We start from the raw sequence: 26,855 nt of genomic DNA on the forward strand, positions 1-26,855 counted from the left end.
TTCATCCTAATGTCTAGTGCTTAAAAGTTGGCTTACGCCCTGAAGCATGAGGTTTTATCTGCCTTCCAGTAGCATTTACTGCTTGTAGACCTGCAGACTCACCCGTGTGGCACCGCCTGCTGGTGACTCCTGGGAATTAGCTCGATTCCAGCTCCAGAGCGCCCTCTGCAGGCCGGTGATCCGCCTGTCCTCTGGCCCCGTGTCCCTCCCAGGACCCCAGTGCCCTGTTACCTGGGGTGCTGCCCCCCTGGCAGTAACCCCTTTCTCTCAGGGTCTCCCCTCCCTGGGAAACCCCCACCCTCTATCCACACCTCACTTCAGTGTATGGCTACTGCCAGTCACCATCTAGCCCCATGCCCTGGGGCAGACTGCAGTATCAGCCTACTCATCACTGGCAAGGAGGGTTTGGACCTGCTGCCTTGGCCTACCCCTGGGCTGCCCTCTGCAACCCCTAGTACTCCTTGGCCTTCTGCTAGGCTGCAGCCCGGGGCTTTCCAGGCTAGAGCTCCCCAGCTCCTCAGCCTGTCCCCAGCCCTGCTCCACTCAGGTATGCTGTCTTTAGCTCCCTGCAGCCAGGCCTTTTTCCCTCTACAGGCAGAGGGAGAGTTGTCTACCCTTGGCTTCTCTGCCTTTATAGGGCCAGCTGAGTCTGTTTGGGGCATGGCCCTAGCTGCAGCCACTTCCCACAATCAGCCCAGCCTTTTAGAGCTGCTTTCTCCAGCCATAGCCCCCTCCCAGAGCTGTTTGTAATCCTTCAGGGCAGGAGCGGGGGTCCACCCCGCTACACTGCTATAACTCTGAGTTTTGCTCTGCATTGGTTATTCCCAGATCCTGCCAAGGACAGGGCCTTCTACAAAGTCCTTGTTCCTATGTGCTCTTTCTCAGTCCCCTGCACCACGTATGGCGTGTGGCTCCCACAGGAGTTTTGTTCCAGTGATGTTCTCTGCCACCTGTCCACAGCCCTTCACTTCCCCACTCCAAAAAACACCCGCTTGGTGGGACTTGGGCTGCACATCATGGCAGGGGAACGGCTGGGATTTCCCACCGGGGTGGGGGAGTGGAACAAGGAGATGGAAAGCTACTTTCCCCAAGCAGTGCCCTCGCCTGACCTGCAGAGCCAGCAGCATCCTTATCTCTCCAGCCCAGATCCATTTCTTTTTGACCCCCTTCACTCTTGGAAATGGATGGGAGTTGGGTGGGACAGGCATTTGATGCCTTAAGGTGAACATATCCCAAGCTGTGTTGCTATGGGCCGTGCATCTGGAGCACTAAACGGCCTGCTGCAATTGATCAGAATTAGGGGAAAGTCATCTCAGACAAGCTTCCTAGGTGTCTTCATCAAGAGAGCCCCCAGCTGGATTTCACTATAGTCGCGGTTGTGTGTGTCCACCTGCTGAAGAATGGGCAGGGAAGAGGAAGTAGTACCTTCTGGTATCTATTTGTTCTCAGTGATGTGGTGATATCTGTGATGTGTCACTGAGGACGTACGAGGGACAGAACATTTCCAAAGAAGACAGAGGAATTTACAGACACCCTTTCCATCCAGTTCCCACTTTAAAGGCAGGTGAAATTGTACTAAATATTGGTCCAGCAAGTTACCCATATGCATAGCATCTTGTTAACTCTGATCTCGCCTTTGCATCCCACTCTAGAAATAAGGAGAAGAGAAGGAGACTTAAAAAATAAGCTGGGTCTCCCAGTGCATCTTGTCTTGTAAGCTGCTGGGGGCAGTGAGCATGTTCACTGTGCGCCTTGGTCAGGACCTTGCAGCACGTCAGCATGTAACAAATTGCAATAACTGGACACCTCTTGGCATGTGCCAACTCCTGTCTCATACCCTGTCCAACTTGCATGTAGCTGTCTGCCTAGCACCGATGAGCAGAATCAAATAATGAGATTAAGGTGATTGGAAACATCTGTCTGTATAGGTTCTTTAGCTCACGCCCGTTGCCATGATAGCCATGTTTCTACACACCCTCAAGTTACCTCCTGTCCTACAGAATGCATGTGTGTTTATGTACATTCTCCCCTTCGTCTGTGCTGGAGTAAGGGGTTTAAAGCATTCTCACGGTTCAATGTATCAAGTTGCTGTGTGTGAATACAGCATTAGTCATTCCACTCAGTTGTGTTTAGTTCAGGGAATGCCGCCAGGGAATGCTGTGGGGGGCACTAGCCCAATATTTTGTTTGTTTCTTTTCTTCCTATTTTGTCATCTTGGGTTTTTTTTTTTCCACAATTTAAACAGACATCTGATATTAGAATTGGCACTTATGCAAGGCAAATGCACAATCATCTGCTCCGGGGTGTTCTCTCTTGCAAGCAGAGTGCCAGTAGCTGCTTCCTTTGCCCTTGTATTCCTGTGGGAAGATTTTTTGCATGTCAGAGGCATCCGGAAAGGTACAACTGCACCCTAGAACAGTGGTCTCCAAAGTGGGGTGCGCGCACCCCAGGTGGTGCGCAAGACGATCCATTGGGGGGCACGGCAGGAGGAGTGTCACCGGGGGGGGCGGGAGGGTGGCTGGAGGAGGGAGGGAACGAGCGAGCGGGGAAGCTGCCCCACGCCCTCTGCAAGCAGGGCCACCCGGAATACAGGGGCTTTAGGGGTCCCATGGCCCCGGCCTGCAGCTCTGAAGCCCCTTTTGGAATGCGGCCCTGAGTCCTCTAGCCCCTGGAGGAGCAGGGGCAGCCACGCAGCCAGCGGTGGGAAAGAAGTGGCGCTTTCCCCTTCAAAGCCAGCTGGAGAGAAGTGGTGCTTTGAAGAGGAAAAACGCCGCTTCTCTCCGGCCGCTGGCTGCGCGGCTGCCCCTGCTCCTCCTGAGTCCTCCGGCCTGTGCTCGCAGGGCCGCATTCCAAAAGGGGCTTTAGAGCTCAGGCCAGGGCCCCGGGGCCCTGCAGCCCCTAAAGCCCCTGTGTTCCAGGTGGCCTTGCCTGGGGGGGGGCAGCTTCCCCGCTCGCTCATTCCCTCCCCACTCCGGCCACCCTCCTCCCTCCGGCGGCACTCGTCCTGCCGTGCCCCCAATGGCAGCTTCCAGAATTGTGGCCATGGGCGCGGTGCCGCGCTGCGCAGAGCCACCTGCACACCCCCTGCACCAAACAGGAGCTGCCCCAGGTAAGTGCTCTGTACCCCCTGCCTGCCCCAGCCCTGAGCCTCCTCCCGCACCTCCTCCTTGAGTGCCTTCCCACACCCTAACTCCCTCTCAGACCCGCACCCCCACCCGGAGTGCCCTCCTGCACCCTAACTCTCTCCCAGACCCCACACCCCCACCCTGAGCCCCCTCCCAGACCCTACATCCCATCGTGAGCGGCATCCCGCACCCTAACTCCCTCTCAGACCTCGCACCCCCACCCGGAGTGCCCTCCTGCACCCTAACTCTCTCCCAGACCCCATACCCCCACCCTGAGCCCCCTCCCAGACCCTACATCCCACCGTGAGCGGCGTCCCGCACCCTAACTCCCTCTCAGACCCCGCACCCCCACCCGGAGTGCCCTCCTGCACCCTAACTCTCTCCCAGACCCCATACCCCCACCCTGAGCCCCCTCCCAGACCCTACATCCCACCGTGAGCGGCGTCCCGCACCCTAACTCCCTCTCAGACCCCGCACCCCCACCTGGAGTGCCCTCCTGCACCCTAACTCTCTCCCAGACCCCACACCCCCACCCTGAGCCCCCTCCCAGACACTAACTCCCTCCTAGACCCCACACCCCCACCCTGAGCCCCCTCCCAGACACTAACTCCCTCCCAGACCCTACATCCCACCGTGAGCGGCCTCCCGCACCCTAACTCCCTCCCAGACCCCACACCCCCACCCTGAGCCCCCTCCCAGACACTAACTCCCTCCCAGACCCCACACCCCCACCCTGAGCCCCCTCCCAGACACTAACTCCCTCCCAGACCCCACACCCCCACCCTGAACCCCCTCCCAGACACTAACTCCCTCCCAGACCCCACACCCCCACTCTGAGCCCCTCCCAGACACTAATCCTAATCCAGACCTTCAAATTGCTGCATCACAGTGTTAAACCAAGATTTTCAGAAATAATGAAATATATTCAATCACATTGCTCTCATTAAAAAATATTAACAATTTTTTGAGAGCAAAAAGGTTTTTTGTACCGTTAATAAATAAAATACAATAAACATTATTTTAAAAATATTGTTTATTTCATCTTTATCTCATCCTTTTTTAATTTCTATTTTTTTATTTTTTATAATGTACATTATAAATTAGTACAGTAGTACAAGTACATAATTTATACGTACATAAATATACATATATTGGGGGTGTGTGCTCAAGAAGTTTTTACTGGTAGTGGCGCGCGATCAAAAACGTGTGGAGCCCACTGCCCTGGAGACATAGGAGAATACTGTAGCTTTGCTTAGGAATCTTTCCAGTAATGGGAGTGTTAGTCTTCATGTCCCTGCTTTAAGCTGGGTTTAGAACTGAGCAATCAGCCCGGTTAGACAGCAACCAGTGACTTCCAGGATTCAATTTGCTGTGGAATTGTGTTTCTGTTTAATGATAGTGCTTGCAAGCCCCCATGGTTATCAAGATAACCTTCAAACTGGACTGAAGGTGAACTGATGCAGAGCTGTCTTCCTGAGGCAGCCCGAAACAATGGTTGCTCCATACACCTCGATGCATCATTGACTCAGTTTGACATGTCAACTCTGTCACTGCTGATCATTTAAGCCAAAACATCCAGCTGCAACCTCAAACTGCAGTCTGTGCCTTTGCAGGTACCAGAACCCAATCTGCCAAATCCTCCTCCCAAAACTCCTACAGTCTAGTTCTCTTTCGTCTGTACAGACGTCTGCAGTACTTTGACAACTGCAAAGGTAGAGACAGATGGGTTAAAAGGGAGCAGGCTCTGAGTCTCTGGCGGTAAGGGCGAGGTTGATTATTAAGAGTAGAAGGGTGCGTGTTATGAAGTGGATAGACGCTTTTCAGCTGGGATGTATTCCTGGCAGGGATGTGACTGCCTGCTCTGGGTACCTTCCTTCAGGGTGCATTCAGTCCAGCCCCACTGGCACATACATGGAGGCTGGTGGGCTCTGTGGTGAGAAGGATTATGCTGTGTGCTCCTCCCCCGGGTTTGACCGGCCCTTGGTTTCTCGTTCCTCAAGCCAGCTGAGGATGAGGGCTCAGCAGAGACACTGCACTCCACGCCAGAGGCCAGGGTTAGCCTAGCTGTGCTCCACTGGGACACCTGGCTGGCCTGTCAAGGCAACATGAACTAGACCCTCCCACGTGGGAGGAGAATTGTAGCAATCTGGGATCTGTGTAATGAGAGGAGGTAGGGCAAAAGGAGGCCTCAGGAAGGTGCAGGTTGGGCTCCCCAGTATTGCCAGTAGCTGCATGGAACATTGAGGAGAACAAAACAATCAAGGACCGAGCAGTGTCCATCCAAGGTGAAAAGTGCCTGCTGCCGAAATGTTACCCTAGTGATGGACAAGGAGAACTGTTGGGGCAGCTCACGGACGGTGGACCAGACCAATCTGAACAGGAGTGGCCTCTAATGCACACCTGCCACAGTGAGCCTGCCCTTCACACACCATAGCTGTCATGCAAACACAGTCTGATCTGGATTCAGATCCCCGAGGAGCATTGCTCCCCAGTAGACCAGCCAGTGTCAGGAAGTGGCAGGTACTGCTGTGAGCCGTGCTTGTCTGGAGAGTCTTCTGGCTGAAGCCTGTAAAAATCCATCTTCCTGGATTTAGTCTCATAGAAACTATTGAATTATTTTTCTTCAGAAGCTTGCAAATTAGGGAAACAAACTGTGTTAATGACCTGATAAGGACAGATTTGGATGCTTTCCCAAGGAACAGCAACGCACATGAAGCGTATGCTTGAGTTTGGGTGTTCAGTGTGGATTGGAGCAATCTCTTGCATGCACCTGCACCCCCATCCATCCCACCCCCATTGCTCTGGAAAGCAAATTGTTTCCTTTCAAGCTTTTCACAGCTGTGCAGAAATGAAGGACTGGAGAATGCTTGTAAATAAGGAGTGCAGCGGGGTGGGGTGCTGATGATTGCAGGCTGGGTTAACATGAGCTGCATTGCCATTTCTGGCTTCGAGGATTGACTGCTTCTGATACTGAGCCTGTTGGCCTGGCTCATTCACATCATAGTGCATTTCCCAGCCCAGACTGGAGGTGGTGGGGTCACGCTGTGTGGCACTGCTTGGGTTTGACTTTCAGCTCCTTTTTGCATTGAACAGGTGGGAGTGCTCTCTGCTACACTGCCCCATGCTATGAGACTGACAGCTCAAGGTCAGTGGACTTACGATGTGCTGACAGATCTTTAATTTGCCAAGGCAGAGAATGAGGCCTAGTGGTACAGAGCAGGGGAATGGGAATCAGGAGACCTGTTGCCTTTATGACCTAGGGCAGGTCGTTCCTTGTTTGGTGCCTTGGTTTCCCCTGGACAACGGGGATGATTTTGGTCACTAAAGTTAGTGTTTTATCCCAAGAGTCACAGATTTGTGATTTCTTGTTTTTTTCCTCACTGTTCACTGCTGTAACAACTGCTCTCCACTGGATGCCGGCAAGGGGCTGGGCCTTGCTGGACTCTGAATAACACCTGCTGCACCCCCTCCTGTAACATACGAGGGGAAGGGAGCACCAGGAAGCATGAGAGCGAGAGAGAGCCCAGTAGAGACCGTTTCACAAACAATCCTGGATAACTTACACTTGGGATTGGATCAGAATTTCCCACAATTGATTCAACCAGGAAGTTTTGCAGAATTTTCTAAGCCAAACCAACAGAGTAACTTTCCCTTGTTGGATAGGTGCTTTGGGTGCCTCTGCTGGTGCCGCATGGTAGACTAACAATCTCGCATCAGGAACAGATCCGGTGTGCGTGGGAAGATGTCCTCTGCTCATAACCATACACATCCGGGCTTGCTTATGTCCATCAGACACCTCTGAGATCCCAGAGATCCAGCCTGAGGCAAGAATCTAGGATCCCAGGGGGCAGAGAGTCAGAGGTGCTGATGTGTTATATGGATGAGAGCATGAGGGATAGGTTTTGCCTGGCTGACTGGGAATTCCTGATGCTTCCATCACCATATTATCCAAGCCTCTAGTGTTCGGGTGGGGGAAGGTAATATTAAGCCTATGCTAGTCTAGAGGTCTAGTGGGGAGTTCTTATTGTGGTGGCAATAGTGTATCACAAGGAGTGTAACAGGATGGCTGGCAAATCATGTGCCTGGGCTAAGCTCTCCTGCTCCATTGTAGGTGCTCCTACTGGGGCAATTAAGAGGGCAAGGCAGCACCTCGGGGGTTATAAAAAGGGCAGGCAGGAGATAAGAGCTGCCAGAGAGACAAGACAGCTCCTGGGAAAAGGCTGAAGGCAGGGAAACAGCAAGAGGGGTTTGCTGGCTGACGTCTTCAAGCCAGAGAGCCAGGACCAGAGCAGCAGCAGAGGTAGATGCTGGCTGACTCTGAGCTGGAGGGGCCCAGAGAGAGCTGAAGGGAGGGGGAGCAGCAGAGGAGCTCACCAGCTGATGTCTCCTTGCTGGAGAGCTGACCCAGAGTAACCGTGAGAGGGCTGGAGGTGGAGGGATGCTTCCCTGGTAAAGATGCTCTCCCAGCGGAGAGGCTACAGGAGTTCCTGCAGGGGAGAGTGGGGTTGTACCCTAAAAGGAAGGGCTGGGGTGGAAGAAGATGCATAAGGATGTGATGGAAGACCCTGGGGTATGGTGAGAACAAGGACTGCTTGAACTGGGGTGATATGGATTATACTTTGGGACTATCTGCGCTATGTATTGTTAATAAACTATGTTGATGGACTAGATCTGCTTCCATGGACTTACTAGGGTCTCAAAAGGAAACTGAGGCGAAGGGCCACTTGCAGGGCTGTCACGAGGCCACAAGGGGGCACCCCGGAGGAGGTCACTGTTTTACAGGGAGCTGGCCAGCTGCTCCTTCCTAGTTATGTGATGTGCTTCCCATTTGTTATACTTATGTGGCCATCAGCCTCCTTGCTTTAGTAGCCCTGCAGAGGTGGCTACGGCTGATATGATTCATGCCACTGTGAGTGCCACTGCTGTGCAAGCCTTAAAGGGCTTCCCAGTCTCCATGCTTTTCTCTCCTCTCTGCTCCTCACAAACCAACAGACCCTGTTTTTTCATTTAGCCTTATGTATTAGAAGGGGACTCTTAAGCTCTGTGTCTGCCCCAGGTTGTGTATAAGTCTCCTGAAGCAGTGGCTAATACCATTAGCCCCTTAAAGCAGGGTATGGAGCTCTGCCCCCCACTCCCCCACCGCGGTCTTGCTGTTCACAGTGCGTTGTGAGCTTGCAGGGCAGAAGCTCTTTTCACCTCAAAGAGATTCTGCCCATCAGATCTGCATGGGATGAGAGGCTCCAAGGAGATGTGGCTTGTTGGCTGGAGTGTCTCTGACGCAGGGGTTGAGCAAAGGAAACCGTTCTCCTTAGCTGGGGCCACCTGGTTCACACATAGCATTTCTCATCTCTGTTTTGATTTGAGGTGATAATGACGTCTTCTTTCAGTAAATAATGAGTGTCTGCTTCGTCGTCTCTATCAGGGTGAAGAAGCCAAGTGGCATGAGCAGCCTCCTGGGAAAGATTGGCTCCAAAAAGCAGAAGATGAGCACGCTGGAGAAATCCAAACTGGACTGGGAGAATTTCAAGGAGGAGGAGGGGATTGGGGAAGATCTGGCCATCTACAACCGAGGGAAAGAAGGGTAAGATGGTGCTTTATTTAGTCGCAGTTGGGGTCTGCCAAGCACCCAGGAAACCGTCACTTCCTGCAGAGAAGTAACCAAACCCCAAAGCACTAGGCAGCTGTTGATCTCTCTCTAAGGGTCCTAGGGATAGACTGTTGAAGGATGTCTGGCTGTCCTGAGCGCTTCCACAGTCCTCGAAGCCATCAGCAGGATTTTCAGGCCCACCCTTATAGACTCTGGTTGGCATGGCTCCTGATAGGGTGGCAAATGCAGCTTGACCAGGGTCTTTGAGTAGCCAGTCCAGCAATCTACTGACAAAAGATGGTGGCCCCCTGTACTGCTTGCTTTGAAATATCCCTGGCCTCTAACATACCACTCATCCTATTAGATCTGCCCTGTTGGCCTCTCCAGCATAGACAGGTGGGTGCCAATAGAGCAGGGGATGGGGGTGGCATTTCATCAAGCCAGAGCAAGGCAAAGGAGCTGTGTTGATTTACACTAAGTGTGGATCTGGCCCTCCAGCTTAAGATGCTCGTTTTTCAGGCTCTGGAGATGTTAGACCAGGATGCAGGACCAGTTCTAGGCACCAGCAAACCAAGCACATGCTTGGGGCGGCATTCTGGGTGGGGGTTTTTTTTGGTTTTTTTTTTTGCTTTGGCAGTTGTGCTCTTCGAGGTTTTTTTGTTTTGTTTTGCTTGGGGCGGCAAAAAACCTAGAGCTGGCCCTGCCAGGATGGGGAAGAGGCTTTTGTGCAAGACCTGATGAGTCATCTCAACACAGTGAACTCCGTTAGTGCTCAGAGCTGGACTTCTCTGGGGAAAAGCCCACCTGAGGAAGGCTTACAGTTCAGATGGCATATGTCAGCATCACCAGGAGTGACAGATGTCTGCAAGCAAGGCTGTGCCAGAGCCCTCTGCTCTCTGATGGGCTCCGCTTCCCAGAATGGGTAGATGATGAGCAGTGCCAGTTTCCTCCATACAAAGTCCCACCGGCGTCCCTTAGCTTGGCTTTGCAGGGTCTTGCCTTCAAGAGGATATAGATGGAAGTTGAATCTCCATGCTCATCAGCCTTTGAGATCTCTGTAGCTGCCTCTAGTGGTGCCAGTTGCTTAAAATGGTTATGTCCATGTGGTGGACACTTTTTTACCAGGAGCTGGACTAACAACCCACCTGAGAATTCATTTCACATGGATAACTGAGCAGCCATCAGGACTTTAGGCTGCTATTGATCTGGGCTGTATTCAAACCAATGGCATAAAATGAAAGGCTCTGCAACCTTCTATCAACCCTTAGACATTCTTCTTACCCAGAAATGCCTCCTTGGTGTATGTTGATGTAGCTCAGCTCCATTGACTGCAGTGGTGCTGCACCTGCTTATGTCCGGGCTGATCAGGGCCCCTGCAGTTTCAGTATCACTGCATTAAATATACTAATTTAGCAGCATGGGGACAAAGAATCTTATAGGAAATCATGAAGATCCTTCAGCCTCGTTAATTGCTTGGTTCTAGCCTTGCTTATTAACTGCCCAAGCAGATCTCAGGTCCACTGAGCTATCAGCAGGTGGCTTTGTCATTACACAGAAGAGAAACATGGTGCCATGACAACACGAGACTTCTTCTTTAAAAAAATTTGATACTAGTCAAATGCGTAACATCAGGGGGTCGCCAGACAACCAGCTCGCCTTTAATCACGTTCACCTCCAAGCACATAAGTGAGCCAAAGCTACTAGTAAATGATGGGGGGCGGGAGGGGTAAGGTGGTGAAACTGCAGCTGTTAGCCTGAGATCACGAGATCACACAAACACCATTTTCATTGGCTGCTTTTGCGACCTGGCTATTTTGTATGAGCCATTTTTACTATCCTCTCCCTCCCCTCAGATATTTGTCAAGTGGCTTTTGTCCACAATTCAGTGGGTAGTAATTGACACGTCTCATTCTAAAAATCCAAACAAGAACTATTAGGATGAGGAATGGTGCCTGTTCCTGGTGCCTGCTGGTGAGCCGTGCTTCATGTGTCCTTTACGAATCTTTCTGCTGCCATTTGTCACATGGGCAGGCTCTGCAGATCTCACTGTGTAACTGAAGATGGGTTCCACCTGATTAGGAAAGCAGCCAGTCACCCATGGCAAGCCAAGGCTCAGATTGTTAAGCACCAGGCAAACCCGAGACGCTATAGAAATAGTAATCGTATGTCTTATGGCCAGGGGGAAGAAATTGTTCCTTTAAAAAAAAATAACCTTGCCAAAGTCACTGTTCACATTCTCAGGGCAGCGCTCGGGCCTTCGCGTGCTTTCTCAAGCTGTTAGAAGTTGCTCCATCAGCATTCTTGTTCTGGCTGAGTGGCGGAATTGCGGTTTCCTTCCTTTCGTAACACAGTTCATTCTGCCCTCCGCAGCATGGCCTGCTGTAATCCCAAAGCTAAAGGGGACAAGTGGTACCCTCTGGCTACGTCTAACTTGCCCATGTCTCTTTCTTCCCCTCGTCATCAATTTTCAATCCATGGGTTTATTTTTCATCAGCAATGGAATCTGGGTTTGTGTTCAACCCAAATTCTGTCAGATCCTCAGGGCCTGTCCTGCTTTTGAAAAGGAGACGTTGAGACAGGGAGTGGGGGAAGAGACATCCCTTTGGCTGTAAATCTGTCGCTCTATCATATTTTATAAACTTGAACGTGTGGCACAGCTTCTTAACTGTGCCGTGTTATGTAGGGCAACCCCAGTGGGGGATCTGCACTAGATCTCTCCTCCTCTCCTTGTCACAGGCAAACTGGGGCTGTCACACTGTGTGATTGCAAATGACTGGCAGGGGACCCAAAGTGCCAATAAAATCCTCCCAAAGGGGGAACTATCAGCTCTCCTCATTAGCAGAGACATCTTTTACAGCAAGTGTACCTTCATCTGACACAGCTCATAGTTACCCCACTTCCATTATTGCAGGTTATTTATAGCGAATAATGAATTGGGCAATGTAGGTTATTTTAAAAAAAAGAAAAAAAAACAACCCTTCCCTAGCATGAGTAATTCCGTGTCACTGTCAGTTTCCGACGCTATATCTCATTGTATTCCTGCTCTGAGGTCTTTGCCCAACTTGCACTGTGGCAGCTGTTAGTTCCTGTAGTTTCTTGTTTTGCATGCATATGCTCCAAAAAGCGGCTGTGGACAAATGGGTGTGTGGGGTTCTGTGTTCATCTCTCAGAGACGCCAGACATGCTCCGTTTATAGGCAATGTGTTGGCTTTTTTTTTTTTTTTTCCTCCCATTGCTACCAGCCATGCAAACTTAGTCCGGAATTGGAGTCAGGCTGGGCTGACTTTCCCAAAGGGTTCTCGGGCCCACTGCTGCGCTGAGTGACCCGTGCACAGCCCCATAGCTTTCATTAGGTGTTTATGGGTGCGACTGTTTGGACTGTCCTAATCAATCCTGCTGCTGCACAAGAAGAAATAGGCTAATATGAGGGGGAAAGGAGTCCAGGAGAGCTGGCTGTATTTTAAAGAATCCTTATTGAGGACACAGGAACAAACCATCCTGGTGTGCAGAAAGAATAACAAATATGGCAGGCAACTAGCTTGGCTAAACCGTGAAATCTTTGGTGAACTTAAACACAAAAAGGAAGCTTACAAGATGTGGAAACTTGGACAGAGGACTAGGGAGAAGTATAAAATTATTGCTCAAGTATGCAGGGGTGTAATCAGGAAGGCCAAAACAGAAGTGAAGTTGCAGCCAGCAAGGGGTGTGAAGGGAAATAAGAAGGGCTTCTACAGGTATGTTACAAGCAAGGAAAAGGTCAGGGAAAATGTGGGACGCTTACTGAATGGAGGAGGCAACACAGTGACAGATGATGTGGAAAAAGCTGAAGTACTCAATGCTTTTTTTGCCTCGGTCTTGACGGACAGTGTCAGCTCCCAGACTGCTGCACTGGGCAACACAGTATGGGGAGGAAGTGAGCAGCCCTCAGTGTTGAAAGAACAGGTTAAGGACTATTTCGAAAAGCTGGACGTGCACAAGTCCATGGGTCCAGATCTAATGCATCCAAGGGTGCTGATGGAGTTGGCTGATGTGATTGCAGAGCCATTGGCCATTATCTTTGAAAACTAATGGCGATCAGGGGAGGTCCTGGACAATTGGAAAAAGGCAGATGTAGTGCCCATCTTTGAAAAAGGGAAGAAAGAGAACCCGGGTAACCACAAACCGGTCAGCCTCACCTCAGTCCCTGGAACAATCATGGAGCAGGTCTTCAGGGAATCCATTTTGAAGCACTTGGAGGCGAGGAAGGTGATCAGGAACAGTCAGCATGGATTCACCAAGGGCACGTCATGCCTGACCAACCTGATTCCCTACTATGATGAGATAACTGGCTCTGTGGATATGGGGAAAACAGTGGACGTGATATATCTTGACTTTAGCAAAGCTTTTGATTCGGTCTCCCGCAGTAGTCTTGCCAGCAAAAAGTATGGATTGGATGAATGGACTATAAGGTGGATAGAAAGCTGGCTAGATCGTCGGGCTCAGCAGGTAGTGATCAATGGCTCAATGTCTAGCTGGCAGCTGGTATCAAGCAGAGTACCCCAGGGGTCATTTTGGTTTTGTTCAACATCTTTATTAATGATGATGGGATGAATTGCACCCTCAGCAAGTTTGCAGATGACACTAAGCTGTGGGGAGAGGTAGATACACTGGAGGATAGGGATAGAGTCCAATGTGACCTGGACAAATTAGAGGTTTGGGCCAAAAGAAATCTGATAAGGTTCAACAAGGACAAATGCAGAGTCCTGCACTTAGGAAGGAAGAATCCCATGGACCGCTACAGGTTGGGGACTGACCGGCTAAGCAGCAGTTCTGCAGAAAAGGACCTGAGGATTACAGTGGAGGAGAAGCTGGATATGAGTCAGTAGTGTGCCTTTGTTGCCAAGAAGGCTAACGGCATATTGGGCTGCATTAATAGAAGCATTGCCAGCAGATCGAGGGAAGTGATTATTCCCCTCTGTTCGGCACTGGTGAGGCCACCTCTGGAGTATTGCATCTAGTTTTGGGCCCCCCACTACAGAAAGGATGTGGACAAATTGGAGAGAGTCTAGTGGAGGGTATCAAAAATGATTAGGGGGCTGGGGCACATGACTTATGAGGAGAGGCTGAGGGAACTGGGCTTGTTTAGTTTGCAGAAGAGAAGAGTGAGGGGGGATTTGACAGCAGCCTTCATCTACCTGAAGGGGGGGTCCAAAGAGGATGGAGCTCGGCTGTTCTCAGTGGTGACAGATGACAGAACAAGGAACAATGGTCTCAAGTTGCAGTGGAGGAGGTCTAGGATGGATATTAGGAAACATTATTTCACTAGGAGGGTGGTGAAGCACTGGAATTGGTTACCTAGGGAGGTGGTGGAATCTCCATCCTTAGAGGTTTTTAAGACCCGGCTTGACAGAGCCCTGGCTGGGATGATTTAGTTCAGGAGTTCTCAAACTGGGGGTCGGGAACCCTCAGAGGGTTGCAAGGTTATTACATGGTGGGTCATAAGCTGTCAGCCTCCACCCCAAACCCCACTTTGCCTCCACCATTTATAATATATTAAATATATTTATAATTTATTTATAAATTATTATACCATTTATAATATATTAAATATATTTTAAAGTGTTTTTAATTTGTAAAGGGAGGTCGCACACAGAGACTTGCTGTGTGAAAGGGGTCACCACTACAAAAGTTTGAGAACCACTGATTTAGTTGGGGTTGGTCCTGCTTTGAGGAGGGGGTTGGACTAGATGACCTTGTGAGGTCTCTTCCAACCCTAATCTATGATTCAATTATTCCAGCTCCGGGAACATCTACACTGCAAACTCTCACCCCACCCCAACTGACTCGGGCTTATGCTGCTGGGCTAAAAATCACTGTGTGGCCGTTCCTGCTCGGTCTCTGAGACCCACCTCCCCTTGCCAGGTTTCAGAACCCAGGCCCCAGTCTGTGCAGGAACATCTACACTGCTGTTTTTAACCCAGTAGCATGAGCCTGGCATACTGGAGTCAGTTGACCTAGGCGCTGAGACTTGCTTACCCTCTTTAGCTGCCATGGCTCTTGAGAGGCAGGGACAGATCTGCGGAGTGATTTCACCAGTCTCTTCGCAAGGTAGAGCCCCCCTCTAAGGGCCTCGCCTTTGCATATGTCTGCATGGCAGCTGGAAGGTGTCATTCCGCCCTAGGTGAACATACACAGATTAGCACTGCTCAAGCTAGCACCTAAAAACAGCGTGGCTGCAGTGGTACAGACAGGGGCGTCAACTAACATATGAATAGCCAGATTGGGTCAGACCAACGGTCCATCTAGCCCAGTCTCCTGTCTTTCCACAGTGGCCAATGCCAGATACCCCAGAGGGAATGAACAGAACAGGTAAAATCATCAAGTGATCCATCGCCTGTCGCCCATTCCCAGCTTCTGGAAAACAGAGGCTAGGGACACCATCCCTGCCCCTCCTGGTTAATAGCCATTGATGGACCTACCCTCTATGAACATATCTAGTTCTTATCTTGGCCTGCACAACATCCTCTGGCAAAGAGTTCCGCAGGTGGACTGTGTGTTGTGTGAAGAAATCCTTCCTTTTGTTGTTTTAAACCTGCTGCCTATTAATTTCATTTGGTGGCCCCTAGTTCTGCATAGAATATCAGGGTTGGAAGGGACCTCAGGAGGTCATCTAGTCCACCCCCCTGCGCAAAGCAGGACCAATCCCCAACTAAATCATCCCAGCCAGGGCTTTGTCAAGCCTGACCTTAAAAACCTCTAAGGACGGGGATTCCACCACCTCCCTAGGTAACCCATTCCACTGCTTCACCAACCTCCTAGTGAAAAAGTTTTTCCTAATATCCAACCTAAACCTCCCCCACTGCAACTTGAGACCATTACTCCTTGTTCTGTCATCTGCCACCACTGAGAACAGTCTAGATCCATCCTCTTTGGAACCCCCTTTCAGGTAATTGAAAGCAGCTATCAAATCCCCCCTCATTCTTCTCTTCTGCAGACTAAACAGTCGCAGTTCCCTCAGCCCTTTCTCAGAAGTCATGTGCTCCAGCCCCCTAATCATTTCTGTTGCCCTCCGCTGGACTCTTTCCAATTTTTCCACATTCTTCTTGTAGTGTGGGGCCCAGAACTGGACACAGTACTCCAGATGAGGCCTCACTAATGCCAAATAGAGGGGAATTATCATGTCCCTCGATCTGCTGGCAATGCCCCTACTTATACAGCCCAAAATGCCGTTAGCCTTCTTGGCAACAAGGGCACACTGTTGACTCTTATCCAGCTTCTCGTCCACTGTAATCCCTAGGTCCTTTTCTGCAGAACTGCTGACAAGCCATTCAGTCCCTAGTCTGTAACAGTGAATGGGATTCTTCCGTCCTTAGTGCAGGACTCTGCACTTGTCCTCGTTGAACCTCATCAAATTTCTTTTGACCCAATCCTCTGATTTGTTTAGGTCCCTCATTCTTGTGTTATGTGAAAGAATAAATAACACTTCTTTGTTCACTTTCTCTACACCAGTCATGATTTTATAGACCTCTAGCATATCCTAGCTTAGTTGTCTCTTTCCTCATATGGAAGCTGTTCCAGTCCCCTAAACATTTTTGTTGCCCTTCTCTGTATCTTTTCCAATTCCAGTATATCTTTTTTGAGACAGGGTGAGCAGAACCACTCACAGTATTCAAGATGAGGGCGTACCATGGATTTATATAGCGGCAATATGATATTTTCTGTTTTCTTATCTATCCCTTTCCTAATGGCTCCTAACATTCTGTTAGCTTTTTTGGACTGCCATTACACAGATTGAGTGGATGTTTTCAGAGAACTGTCCACAATGACGCCAAGATCTCTTTCTTGAGTGGTAACAGCTAATTTAGAGCCCATCGTGTTACATGTATAGTTGGGATGATGTTTTCCAATGTGCATTACTTTGCATTTATCAACAGTGAATTTCATCTGCCATTTTGTTGCCCATCACTCAGTTTAGTGAGCTCCCTTTGTGACTCCTCTCAGGCTGCTTTGGTTTTAACTAGCTGCCCGAGTATGTGCCTAGGATCTTGACTGGGGTTATACTGCAGCAGCTAGTCCTGTGGCCAAACTGCTGTTTTTAGGGGCTAGCCCAGGGAGAACTAGCACATCTATCTACCCATGCTGGGAATTATCTCTCCCCGCTGCTGCATAGACATAGCTTTTGTGGCACAAAATGGTGTTCCTTCATTGTGATTCTTGTAAGGAGTTACCTCCACAAGCTACGTTTGGGATCTGATAATGACAAGAGAAGACCGGAGCTGTCCTACATTCAGGAGGGACGGCATCATTCTGTCCCTAGTACTGATTCTTTAATCCATGCATGCCTGGACTGTAAGCAGGCTGACAGGTGAGTGTGTGCGAAATCAACGCCACACTCTGATTAGCACCTGCCATCAGCCAAAGTGAGTACAGACCGAGCCGTCAGTCATCCATTCCTGTGCAGCATTCTGAAAAGGCTCTTCCCCACACCCCAGTGCCCACCGGCAGTGAGCCTGGCTGGGCTAGGCAGTGTGTCATACAGGGTGATGCGGATGTCATCCAGCGTGGAGCTGGCCCAGCAGTTGTGATGTGCTCTGCACCTGGGTTCTGTTTTCAGTCTGAATCTTGGCCCCTGGGTGGGAGGGACTTGGCACATTGCTGAGCCTTAGCCTAGCAGTGAGCTAACAGCAGCCATGCTGGCTGACTCTAAAGGGAGTCCCCACCAGTCCTCCCAGGCTGGAAGGACGATTGCCATGCTGCAAGTCTGTCGTTGGGCTGCAAGCTGCCTGGGGTAGGGACTATTTTCCTGTGTCTACACAGTGCTGACACAGTGAGCCACTGATCCATGAATGGGGTGTGGATGTGCTCCCCCAGTATAAATTGCAATACTGAGGGAGGGGTGAATCGCCAGACTTTATGGGAACCATGTTCACCAGGACAGGGTACGTCTACACTGCGCACCAAGGCTGGGCTCTGACTCTGGTTTGAGACCAGGCCCCCTTTCAGGACACCCTCAGATCAGTCTGATTCGGGTCAGCACTCACTCAGGACCAGGGTCAGTCAGAGCCCCGTCATTCTGCAGTGTCAGAAGGTGCTGCATGGAGTCAGAGGGTGCTGCATGGATGTGTTAGTGTGGCTGTGAGAACTGGGGCCAAGTTTACAATGCAGTGTGGATGCTCAGTTGCAGGGTTGGAAACAATGAGTCCACAAGCCCGGGTCCCACTGGTTTACACTGCCGTGTAGACATACCTGAACCGTCCCCATTGCTGCCTGAAGGTTACCAGAGAGATGAGACTCTCAGGGACATTGTGATGAAACCCAGTCAGAAAAGCAGCAGGGGTCAGATGAAGCCACATCCCTAACTCTGTCTCCTCCACACTCTAAGTGACCCTGGTTTTACTTTCTCTCAAAATGCCAGATTCTTTCCTGTGCCCCTCGGCACTGCAGTACCCAGGCTTCTCCCAGGAATAATTAATAACCCCCAGCTTTTATCGAGCACTATTCAGCAGCAGATTGCAAAGTGCTTTGCAAAGGAGGTCAGTGCTGTCAGCCCCACAAGCACCAACGGATTTCTCCTCCCCACAGCTCTGCGAGGAAGGGAGGTGCTCTTATTCCCAGTGTGGAGATGGGAAACTGAGGCACAGAGAAAGCAAAGGTTGAACTCGCATCTCTTTAGTCCAGCACATCGCCTTAACCAAAGCCCTGTCGTGCTTCCTATGTCAGTGCAGGTTGCATTTCATCATTTCTTGTGCCCTTGTTGTGACCCCCATTCGGCACTCCTGAACCTAGCCCCTTGCCAGGAGCAGCCTGGCTTCATTGCTCATGGGGGTGGTGATGAGGGCTGCCTGCCATTCACACATCTCCATTGAGTAGAAGGGTGGATGCTGAACAACCCAAAAACTCCCCATCCCAAGAGGGGTGAGTCCTCGAGGATCTCTGAGGCCGGGCGGAGAGCATTGTCCCAGCGTGTGGCCAGGCCGGTGTCTGTGAAATGTAGCAAATAGGCATTTCCACGTTTCCCTTGGAGCTGTTTTTCATTGGTACCCCGGTATTAAAAGCACTATGAAATGTCCCAGATGTGAAGGCTGGACTTCCAAGGGCTCCTAGTAACATGCGCAAACTGCTGCTGTGACTTGTCCTGTCACTCGAAGCTCTCTACAGAACCTCATGTGGCCTCAGTGCCTCCGCAGCCATGTTCTCTGGAGCTCTCCTGAGCTTCTCCCCGCAGCCCAGGGCAGAGTGAATAAGATAGACGATAATCTCCAGCAAACCTCCCATGCTGCAGGTGAGCGGGTTCGTCAGTCTGGGGGAGGGGGAAGCTCCCAGCATCCTTTGTGCTCTGCATTTTATTATGCTTCAGTTTGTCATCATGTGGCCCCTGCTGAGATGGGGACCCCCTTGGCCTGGTGGCAGGTACAGTCGTGGAGCAGATGTTATTGAGGTAGGGCACTGGAGCTGGAGACCTCGGTTCAGTGCCTAGTTCGGCCACCGACTCTCTGTAACCTGGGACAAGGCTACCTGGGCCTCCCTAGCTGTGAATGGGGCTAGTGCTGCCCTGCTGAGAGGTGCTCAGATATGCCAGGCTGGATCCACAGCTAGGCTTACAACTAACCAGGCCAGCTGAGAAAGCCAGGGAGAAAGGCAGCAGGGTTCGCCCCGTTCATTTCCCACACATATTAGAGGACGGGGAAGGGGATGCAGATGAGAGCGAGGAGCCTGTTGGAGAACGCAGATCTGGACAATCCCAGCCAATACCTCTCATTGAACTGCCAAGCCAGGCTACCAAGCGCTTCATTGTGGACTGGCACGTTCCCCTGGGGGGTTTGCACATCACAGGAGATGGAGCTGGCTGGGTACATGACCAGGACCTAGGATGCTCTGAGTGTGAATCCTCAGTCTTGCGGGACATTGCTCTGTATCCATTACCCCATGGCAGCAAGGGGTAACCTGAACCCCACCTCACAGGGAGGTTGGGAGGGGTAGTTAATTCATGGCTGAGCCGGAAGACCTCACTGCCACCAGAATTTCCGGGCACAAGGGCCTCATGTTAGGCACTTGGATAGAGCTGATTTTCCAGAGGTGGTTTAGGGGAGGTGAAGCCCACTGAGCTGCCTCTGCAAATGTGGCCCTCGGCCAGGTGTCTCAGTGCAAACACCAGCATACCACACTGACCCCCAGGCATGCCTGTGTTGGGGTGTCGACACCAGTGGGGGTGCTTGCTCTAGAAGTGCCTCTAGTTTCTGTCCACACCCAGGTAACTCTTGGCCCCCATGGACCTCCCTCACAAACCATGGCTGGCCTGCTCAGTGACTGGCACTGCTGTTCAGCTCCCAGGTGAGAGGGTGCATGCCAGAGCCACGGGTAGCAGTCAGGGGAGAGTCTGACAAGCTCCTAGAATTTCACTGGGCCTGCCCCGACCTCGGCTCGCTCAGCTCTGTGCCATGTGGTCTGGCTAACCCCACGGCTGGTACCGTTCCTGCCCCAGGGCCAGCCTGACTCAGCAGAAGTTCTCGCAGCCACTGCAGCAACATTCTTCCTGCCTACTGGAGCGTTCACAGGCACTTAATGCACTAGGGCCTCTGACCTCTCTCTTCAGCTGAGGAGAGCCCAGCGCAGGAGCAGTTAAGCTTTGTCAGGGCAAAATGGCTCACTCTCGGGTGCCCCTGGTTTTCCTTTGCTCTGAGCCCTCCCAGCTTCGCCCCGCAGAATTGTTTGCTGTGATTGGAGGGTCGTTCTCTCGGAAGTGAAGGGCTAGTGCCATTGGCATAGGGTGGGGACAGTGCCCAGGAGCTCTTTTGCAAGTTTTTCCACACTCCATTGCTGTGCACCCCTGTTCATAGTCGCAGCACCAGTGTGGGTGCCTACCCCACCCAGCGAGCTGTGCCATGCGCCTCACCTCTGATTCACAGCCCCGTCCCCTGCTAGGCCAGGACCAGGCCTTGGCTAAGCAGACACTGCCAGGAGGAGCAAACTGAGTGGCAGCTTGTGACTGGTGAGAAACAGGTACTTGTGCAAAGCAACCCAACTACTGGGCACTTGTGAACTGAAGCAGGCTCTGCGGGCAGGTCCCCCCAGGAGAGTAGCCAGGACTAGCACGCTGGGCCACTGCTCCTCGGCAGCATTCCCCCCGAGCTGAGCCGCGTCTGTCATCATGAGATGGCGCAGGGTAGGACCATGTCGGACAGCACTTCTGTCTTTGGGGCAGGGCTGCAAGGGGCAAAGACACATCCCTTAATGTGCAGGCATGGTGGCAGGCCAGATAGCACTGCGTTTGGAGGACGCTGCTCACCAAACCTTCTGAGTGGGACGGTCTGAGGCTGGCCAGTCACTGCCAGAGGGGAGAGAAATGTGTTATCGCAGCTTGTGAAAGGGGGCTGCAAGCCAGGAATCCCTGCAGTTTGAAAGCAGGCACAGCCGGGGCAGCGGCAGAGTGAGCTTCCCACCCCCAGTCCTTTGCCGACGTGCCACCTCCTGTCCTGGAGGGACCATCCTAGAGGCAAGTGAATGGCCCAGCCTCTGTAGCCCATTTAGTCCCTGCCTTCACTGCCACCCAGGATGCCAGCTGTGTGGCTCAGCTTGCTGGCCAGCTGCCCTGGGAAGAGGACTGACAGAGCCAGCTCAGCCAGCTAATAGCTTCTAAACCGGGTGGAGTCTTGGGATATTTATCCCCTCACTGCCCTGGGGCTGGCTCAGCTGCAGCCTTCGCCACTGCTTTGGAGCTGGACTTTCTGTAGGTGGTTAGCACTCTCTGCCTGCTGTGTGTGCCAGGCATACCTGGATGGCAATGAGAGAGGACCCGAGCAAACCCACTCCTCTGGGGCCCTGGGGCTTGGGCATGTCTTGGCATCCCCATGCTGAGTGCAGTGACCTTGTGCTGAGCGCTGAACATGTTCCATGGTGGAACAAAAGGCAAACGAGCATGATGAGTCAATTACAGCTCCCGCTTCGCTGTGGCGTTAGGTTAATGAGTAGCACGGAGCCCAGGCTAGCTGGAGTACGGTTTGTGGCAGAGGGTATTATAATACAGCTGTAGCTCATTAACAAATGGCAAAGTGTCTCTGCCCGGCAGTGTTCTCAGGCACTTCTGTGAGAGCTTGGGGAGATGGGGAAATAATCTTGGGGGGTGAGGGTAGGGAACTAGGTTGGTGGACTGGGGTCCGTTACCTGCTCAGCCACCGATTGCCTGGCCAACCTTGGGCAAATCACTTAGTCTGGCTGTGCTTGAGTTCCCCTCTGTACAATGGGGAGAACAGCCCTGCCCTGCCTCCCGGGGGGGTGAGGAGGGAATGCGAGGTGCTCATTAATGGAGGCTGGGTAAAGACATAGACAGTCGTGTAGCATACACTGCTTGCCCCCAGCTGCTTGCTTTGGCTGCTTGGGGACATGGGAAAGTTGCTCTGGGATGCTCCCAGGACCTTTCAGTCAAGGCAGCATTCCACACTACAGGCTCCAGGCCTGGCATCCCTCCAGGGCAAGTCTGTGCTGACCCTGCTTCTCTCGGCCTCCCTCTCCCCTGCAGGTACATTGACAGGAAAGCATTTCTGGAGCGTGTGGATCACAGGCAGTTTGAAATCGAGCGTGACATCAGACTGAGCAAGACCAAGCCGTGAGACTGGCACAAGGGCATCCCGCTCCTCCCTGCGTGGCCAAGAACTGGCCAGTGGCTGGCAGTTGCTGAAAATAAGACGCAGAAACAGTTTTTCTCTCCAAGACTCAACCTGTATGTCCTGCAGGGTTTTTCCTTTTACTGTAAAGGCAGGGAGGGGGTTTGTCAGCAGGTGGGGATACTTTGGGGGTAGTATTGCCTAGCCGATGGCAGTAGCATATCTCCACTGGCATGATCCCAGTGGGCGCACTCTGAGCGCCAGTCCCCACGAAAGCCCTGGGCAGTGTCCCTCTCCCACCCCCTTATGCTGCTGGCAGTGGGAGGAATCAGACGGAGCAGGCAGGAGCTGCCCACTTCCTGCCTAAAGATAAGGCCTTGCCCTGCCTGTCGATGGTCTCGGGGCACCATCGCCTGGCAGCCTGGGAAAGCGGACGAGGGGATCAAGGTTCACCCCACATACTGAGCACGAACTGGACTCCTGCTGACCCCCCCAGCAGTTTTGCTGTCGAAGCCTCTTTTTGAGGATGCTGTGGAATTTGGATTGTAGCCCTTCGCTCCACTCTTCCTGTGGACCCAGCTGGGTCCCAGCCCCTCCGTGCTGGGACTTCCCCCACACGACTCTGGCTTATCTGGATGTTTTGGTGATTTTATTTTTTTAATACATGAAAACCTCCCTCTGTCTGGTTTCCATTCAGTCTCCTCAGGAAGGTGAGAGCAACAGCAGGTGGGGGAGGGCTCACGTCCAGCCGGTCATACTAATAAAGGATTCAGTCCCTGCACTGTCGTGTGCTTAGTGTGTCTCATCATTTCTGTCCCAGGCTGGGCACTCTGTACGCTTAGGGAGATACAGTCTCTGCCCCGAGCAGCTTACAACAGAAGCAGGTAAGGCAGTCACCATTGCAGGGGGGCGGAGCCGGTGAAAGGTGCAGCAAGCAGTCTGAGGCAGAACCGGAAAGTGAACCCAGTTCTGCTCCACCGTAAGATCAGCAGGATGCTGTCTGCACACATGGGACTCGAATATTGAGGAGAAGGATGGCTCAGTGGTTACAGTGTTAACCTAGGGTTCGGGGGACCTGGGTTGGGTTCTCTGTTCTGCTACAGCCTTCCTGTGTGCCCTGGAGCACGTCACTGAGGGTATGTCTACACTACGCTGTAAACCCAGGTTGTGGGACCTGGGCTTCTGGACTTGATGTGTCCAAGTCTGAGCATGAGCATCCCCACTGCACTGTAAACGTGGGTTTACAGCTGCGCTAATGTCTGCACTGCGCAGACCTTCTGACTCAGGTGTGTGCCTTGAGCTGCATCCACACTGCAAAATGACAGGGCTTGGACCTGGGTCACAGCAGGATGTGGGCTCAGACCCATCCCCCTAGCGCTGGTCCTGCTGCTTGCTGCCCCCCGTCAGATGGATTTGTGCGTGGATGGAAGGTGCGGCTTGTGCTTAAACCCATGACAGAGCCCTGTGTAGACATACCCTTAGTCTCTCTGTGCCTTGGTTTCCCATCCAAAGAACAGCAATGACAGCACTGCCCTACCTCACAGGGAGGTGTGAGGTGCTCGGCTACTGCGTTAGGGGGCCCAGCTAAGTACCTCAGCTAGATTTCTAGGCTCTCTTTCCTGTTATATACAAGTCCTATACAGACTACATTGTCTTATGGCATAATCATTTGATCCGCAGTCGTCATGAATGGCTCACATAGCTCCCTCCTGGCTTTATGCCCCTAGGTAATGCAGCCTCCCTTGGTTTGTGCCAATAAAGACTCTATAGCATCCTGCACCATCATGGATGTTGCTTATGCCAAAACATTTTTCTGTAAATGGGCTGGAGAGTTTGGGGTGCTATTTTCACACCCCTCCCCTGTAACTCAAGCTTCTTGATGCTCTGAGTTTAACTGCTCTGGTGTCGAGAGAGGAAGGCCAGTGTAATGAATTAAGTTCTACAAACGATCTCTAAATCACAGCTCCTCGGGCTATAAGAACTGGTGCTGCGAGGGGCCAATGCCCTGGTCTGCCAGCGGTGGAGGCAAAAGCATTTGACCATTGGAAAGGGGCAGAGAATCTGAGCTCCTCTCCAATGGTAGAAAGCATTCACTGCTGGGACCAATGTGTCCCTGCTGCAGAGCGGGATGCGATTCAGCCCTGGTGGGTTTGGGATGGGAAAATTGGAAAAGCAGCAAATATTTCTGACCAATTATCCTGTTCCACTCCCCTCATTGGAAGTCAGACCAGTAGCTCTTTGAAGGGGAGCACAGCTGGATCTGGAAGCAGAGCTCAGGAGAAGCCATCAAAGGAGTGTAACAAATGCATTGTGTCCCGTGGTCCTTGCAGAGGCCGTGCATACAGAGGGAGGGGTTTTCAAAAGCACTCTGTGTTGGCCTAACTCTCCTCCCCCAGGAGTCAGTGGGAGCAAGGCTCTGCCAGTGCTGAGTGCTTTCCCAGCTCCCGCCGCTGGGAATGCAGGTCATAGAATCATAGAATATCAGGGTTGGAAAGGACCTCAGGAGGTCATCTAGTCCAACCCCCTGCTCAAAGCAGGATCAATCCCTAACTAAATCATCCCAGCCAGGGCTTTGTCAAGCCTGACCTTAAAAACTTCTAAGGAAGGAAATTCCACCACCTCCCTAGGTAACCCATTCCAGTGCTTTACCACCTTCCCAGTGAAAAAGTTTCTCCTGATATCTAACCTAAACCTCCCCCACTGCAACTTGAGACTGTTACTCCTTGTTCTGTCATCAGGTAGCACTGAGAACAGTCTAGATCCCTCTTCTTTGGAACCGCCTTTCAGGTAGTTGAAAGCAGCTATCAAATCCCCCCTCATTCTGGTGAAAGGTGCAGCAAACTATCCCAGTTCTCTTCTGCAGACTAAACAATCCCAGTTTCCTCAGCCCCTTTTCATAGGTCAAGTGCTCCAGCCCTCTAATCATTTTTGTTGCCCTCCACTGGATACTTTCCAATTTTTCCACATCTTTCCGGACACAGTACTCAAGATGAGGCCTCATCAATGTCGAGTAGAAGGGAATGATCACGTCCCTCGATCTGCAGGCAGTGCCCTTACTTATACAGCCCAAAATGCCGTTAGCCTTCTTGGCAACAAGGACACACTGTTGACTCATATCCAGCTTCCCATCCACTGTAACCCTAGGTCCTTTTCTGCAGAACTGCTGCCTAGCCATTCAGTCCCTAGTCTGTAACAGTGAATAAGATTCTTCTGTCCTAAGAGCAGGAGTCTGCAGTTATCCTTGTTGAACCTCATCAGGGTTCTTTTGGCCCAGTACTCTAATTTGTCTAGGTCCCTCTGTATCCTATCCCTACCCTCCAGTGTATCTACCACTTGTCCCAGTTTAGTGACATCTGCAAACTTGGTAAGAGTGCAGTCCACGCCATCCTCCAGATCATTAATGAAAATATTGAACAAAACCAGCCTTGGGACCGATCCTTGGGGCACGCTGCTTGAAACTGGCTACCAACTAGACATGGAGCCATTTATCACTACCCTTTGAGCCCGGCGATCTAGGCCAGCTTTCTATCCAGCTTATAGTCTATTCATCCAGCCCATACTACTTTAACTTGCTGGCAAGAATACTGTGGGAGATCATTTCAAAAGCTTTGCTAAAGTCAAGGAATAACACGTCCACTGCTTTCCCCTCATCCACAGACCCAGTTATCTCCTCATAGAAGGCAATTAGGTTAGTCAGGCATGACTTGCCCTTGGTGAATCCATGCTGACTGTTCCTGATCACTTTCCTCTCATCTAAGTGCTTCAGAATTGATTCCTTGAGGACCTGCTCCATGATTTTTCCAGGGACTGAGGTGAGGCTGTCTGGCCTGTAGTTCCCCAGATCCTCCTCCTCCCCTTTTTTAAAGATAGGCACTACATTAGCCTTTTCCCAGTCATCTGGGACCTCCCCCGATCGCCATGAGTTTTCAAAGATAAGGTCTGGGCGGTGTGTGGTGAGCAGGGAGCCATAGGCAGGGCAAGTCATCCCAGACGAGAGCCAGTAACACCTTGACGCCACATCATGCTGCCCTGCCCCCGGATATCCCAGCTGCTATTGAAAAACTGCATGGATGTCAATGGTGTGTAGAGTTGTCAGACTTGTTCTTGGGATTATTTTTTGTGTCCCACTGCCTGTAAAGCCAGAGCCTTTATGACTATGCATTCTATGGTACAGAATGCAGAGGGAACCATAAAACCTTCTAAACAGAACCCCCCTCTCCTCCAAATCCCATGACCTCCTATCTCTGGCCCTCAGTACTGGGCCCGCTGCCAAATCTGGAGGCTCCCTTCTTTTCCAGTTCTGGAGAACTCCTGATTCTGGTCCCGCGGAGGGGAGAATTCAGAGACTTGAATGCCATGACATTTTGAGGTCCGGCAAAGCTGTCACTGTCCCCAGACTGAATGTCAGTTGTCCTGCGGCCACTGTCCTTTGAGGGGTGGGGAATTATGGGGGAAAGAGGAGGAGGCAATGTTTGTGGCAGGCTATTTCATTTCCAAATCAGGAATTTGAAGCTGCTCAGAGGGGTGGGACATTAGGCTAAGGGCTGATTGACACCTAAAATG

At 51.6% G+C, this 26,855-nt stretch overlaps 1 protein-coding gene across 1 annotated transcript in view; it reads left to right on the forward strand.

The window, feature by feature from the left end:
* Nucleotides 1–23,073, forward strand: part of CFDP1 (craniofacial development protein 1) — a 137,392-nt gene extending 114,319 nt beyond the window's left edge. The window contains exons 6-7 of the mRNA XM_030581732.1: nt 8,548–8,706; nt 22,208–23,073. Of these exons, the coding sequence (XP_030437592.1) occupies nt 8,548–8,706; nt 22,208–22,298 (250 nt within the window). The 3' untranslated portion in view covers nt 22,299–23,073. The remainder of the gene's footprint in view (nt 1–8,547; nt 8,707–22,207) is intronic.
* Nucleotides 23,074–26,855: the final 3,782 nt, after the last annotated feature.

This window comes from Gopherus evgoodei, chromosome 12 (genome assembly GCF_007399415.2).
Source record: "Gopherus evgoodei ecotype Sinaloan lineage chromosome 12, rGopEvg1_v1.p, whole genome shotgun sequence".
In the NCBI taxonomy this organism is placed as follows: domain Eukaryota; kingdom Metazoa; phylum Chordata; order Testudines; family Testudinidae; genus Gopherus; species Gopherus evgoodei.